This window comes from Galeopterus variegatus, unplaced genomic scaffold (genome assembly GCF_000696425.1).
Source record: "Galeopterus variegatus unplaced genomic scaffold, G_variegatus-3.0.2 Scaffold5056, whole genome shotgun sequence".
NCBI classification, from domain to species: Eukaryota; Metazoa; Chordata; class Mammalia; order Dermoptera; family Cynocephalidae; genus Galeopterus; species Galeopterus variegatus.
The window spans coordinates 152,979-156,475 of NW_007731167.1; the positions used below are offsets into that span (position 1 = coordinate 152,979).

The 3,497-nt window shown below is 54.1% G+C and overlaps 1 protein-coding gene across 1 annotated transcript in view; it reads right to left on the bottom strand.

The window, feature by feature from the left end:
- Positions 1-3,497, bottom strand: part of FFAR4 (free fatty acid receptor 4) — a 32,569-nt gene that overhangs the window by 28,178 nt on the left and 894 nt on the right. Inside the window, exon 2 of the mRNA XM_008588836.1 lies at positions 3,098-3,497. Coding sequence (XP_008587058.1) covers positions 3,098-3,497 — 400 coding nt within the window. The remainder of the gene's footprint in view (positions 1-3,097) is intronic.

Below are 3,497 nucleotides of genomic sequence, written 5' to 3' on the forward strand. Positions count from 1 at the left end.
GCCCCCGTACCGGACCGGGGACCGGCAACGGGATTGCAACCCTCGGTGTTGCTCCCGTGCCTCACTCAGCCAGTGAGCGGGAACCGGTCTGTATGTGGGATCCGAACCCTTGGGCGGGAGCGCCGCCGCGCTTCCCAAGCAGCGCACTTATCCAGTGCGCCACCGGGCCGGCCCTTTGCTAATCTTAAATGTAAGACTCGGTTCAGTCTAGGCCAGATCCTTGTCTGTCCTCTTTTCAAATGACCACACTCTTTTTTTTTTTTTGTCTCATTTTTTTTCAACCTATTTCTTCAACCATTGAGCTTACAAAATGGGATGTTTCCTACATCCTGAATTCCCTTGAAGAACTGGCAGTATTTCTGTTTGTTGGCTCCCCTGGCAGGTGCAAGTATGCATTTGTGCGTGTGTGTGCGTGCGTACATGTGTGTGCGTGTTTGTGTGTGTGCGTGTGTGTGTGTGCATGTGTGCGTGTGTGTGTGTGATGGGGGGTGGGGGACAGGTAGGGGAGAAGACAAGGAGGATGGAGAGCCAGAAAGGACTGTCCCATCTTTTTCATTACAAGCTTCCCTGCCCCACCTCTACTAATTTCAGTCAATAAGGCTCCTGCAGGTAACTAATTCACTTGGCCCCCAATCTTCTGAAGCGGGTGCAGGCCCATTCTCCCCCAGATGCATTGCCCAAATCCCTTTCCAAAGGCTCTTAAAACCAAGGAGGTGTTTCTTCATTAAAACGAGAGGGGTCTAGGTGCCCAGCCGCCACAACACAGATCTCCACAGAAGCACCTTGCAGTCCAACTCTGACCATTCTGAAAATGCTGTAGAAGGCTCCAAACACACACTGATGCCCTGCCAGGAGTGAAATACAGAGCGGCCACAACAGGACAGGTCCCATCTGTGTGAAGGCCTTCTGGCTCAAACAACCACCTGTGTCCTCATCAGCACAGCTTTAGTCTGGGTCTTCAGCTGAGAGGTGATAAGAGCCTCATCTTTTAGTTATTTGACAGTTAAGTGGGATTTAACCGGAAACGATTGTAAAAGGAAAGGCACAAAATACAGGTCTGAATACTTAAGGTACATCCTATTTGGTCTTTAATTCCCCAAATATCATTTTTTCTGTAAGAAAAAAATGGGGAGAAATTCCTCGAGTTCTATGAAAAATACAGAAATACTGTAACTCAGTGAGAGAATAACTTAAAAAAAAATTTTTTTTTAAAAAAACTAATGGCACAGCCCCAGTCCCCATCTGATTCAACAGGTCTGGAGTGAGGCCTGGGCTTCACTTAATTTAGAGGCATCTGTGTGGCCCACCTTGATTCTCGGGTGTATCTGGGCTGAGAAGACAAGCCTGCCCACTCAGCTAGAGTCCTTGGTCTGCCCATGCCAATCGCACCCCCCAGCTCAGCCGATCCTGGCTTTCTTGGCCCCCCAGGAGGGGACATGGCCATGTTCTTTGATCAAGTGCCATAGGCCTGATAACATTTATGCCTGTTAGTCATTCAAGGCCATAAACAAACAAACATCTCACAATGTACTCCACACAAGAAATAAAATATTAGGAGTAGGCTTTTAAGTTTGATTTATGTTAAAAAAAAAAATGATACTGATTGACTGCACAGGCTGCAGACTGCATCCATCCCACCCCCCAGTAAAAAGCCTGTGTGAGAGATAGGTCTGGGGAAAACGCCGGAGGAGCCCACCTCTGTGTTCTGGCGTTGGAGGGCCACACACCCAGGGGGCGTCCCTGGTCGGACCGTGTTCATCTCCATAACTCAAAGCCTTCCGGGTGACATCTCCCTCCCCCCTGCCTCCCTATCTCTTTTCTGACCACTACCAGAGCCTCTCTTTGGGACTGTAGTTCCTATTTATGCCAGGATCGCTCAGGGCGACCCACACTCCCTCTTAAGGGCGGGATGGGAGCTTGCGCTTGTGCCACGGACCGAAAAACCAGTGACCGCGGTAGGTAAAGGAAGGGACCCCAAACCCAGCCTGGGGCAGACGCTTCCCAGTCGGGCGCACAGACCTACGTCCTTTCCCTATCTCTCCCTAGAGGCGCGGAGAACCAAACACACCGGGAAGACAGCCAGACCTGGCGGCCACTGTCCTCCACCGCGACCCCGAGACCAGGTCCGGCGTCAGGACTGAAATCTCGGCGCACGAACCCCGTAGCCGCAGAACAGGGAGGCATCACCAACAGACGGTGCCGGGATTTCGGACCGTGGGACTCGTGGGGCCCCGAACCAATGTCCTGCACTGTCTGCGGAACATATTTTAGGACATGATCCCCCTCGTCCCCATGACCCTAATGACAACTGTGGGCCCGCTGCCCGGAATAAAGCTCATCCGCTCCGATTCTGGAAACTTCGTAACATTTCGGGCGCTCTGGATACTCTCAAGCCACCCATCCAAAGCTCCCGGGGTAAGATCTCGTGGTCTAGAGTAATCCCTCCGTCTTGCAGTTGGAAAAACAGGATCCCCGAGGGGAACTTATACACCGCCTAAAAGCAGCATTGGGTCTGGGGTCTCTGGGTCTCCAATGCCCTTTCTCCCAGGTAAACGTGCACGCGCCTGCCCGCGAATTTTCAAAGCAGGACCGTAACCCAACCCATATGGAAACTTCTGGGCACAAGCCCAGCTCCTTGAACTAAGCGTGAAATACTCTGGAAAAATTGTTATTCCTCTGTGTGCTTCAACTTTTTCACCTGTAAGGTGGGTGTGTTAATAACAGTATTGTAACACAGCGAGAAAGCAGAATCCCATACAATCTGGTTAGCCACCTCGCACCCCCGAGGTTCTGTCTGGCTCCTAAGCTCCCCGTTATTTCATTAACTTCGCAACAGTCATTGCATTTTGCAAGAATTTTGTGGACTCCTCTTACAGCGTTTCGGAAGGCGTTTACGGACCTACATCGCAGGGTTGGAGTGAGTCGTAACAGATTAAACTTCCCAGCGCTGGGCACAGGTTCGGACACAGCGATTGAGTGCAACAAATGGCTTGTTGTCGCTGTCAGTCATCATCACCCCCGGCTCACCGCTCGGGCTGGATCCCCGCCTCCCAGTCCGCCCCGGACACCCGCCGGGCGCGCACAGCCCTGCGCTCACCTCGTCCGCGCCTTGCAGCTGCTGCGGGACGACACTGAAGAAGACGCAGAGGGGCAGCGCGGCGAGCGCCGAGTAGCCCCAGATGAGCGCCAGCAGCACGGCCCGCGCCGGTCGCCCCGGACCCCGCACGCCGCGCTGCAGCCGCACGATGCACACCATGCGCTCCAGGCTGACCGCGGCCAGCGTGAGGATGGTGACGCTGCCGCTCAGGGTCATTACGTAGAAGAGCAGGTGGCAGGCGACGGAGCCCAGCAGCCAGGCCTCGGTCCAGCGCACGACCAGCACGGGCGGGATGACGCTGATGAAGAGCAGATCGGCGCAGAAGAGGTTGAGCACGAGACAGGCTGTCGTGCCGCGGCGCCGTCGGCGCGCCACCAGCACCAGGGCGCACACGTTGCCC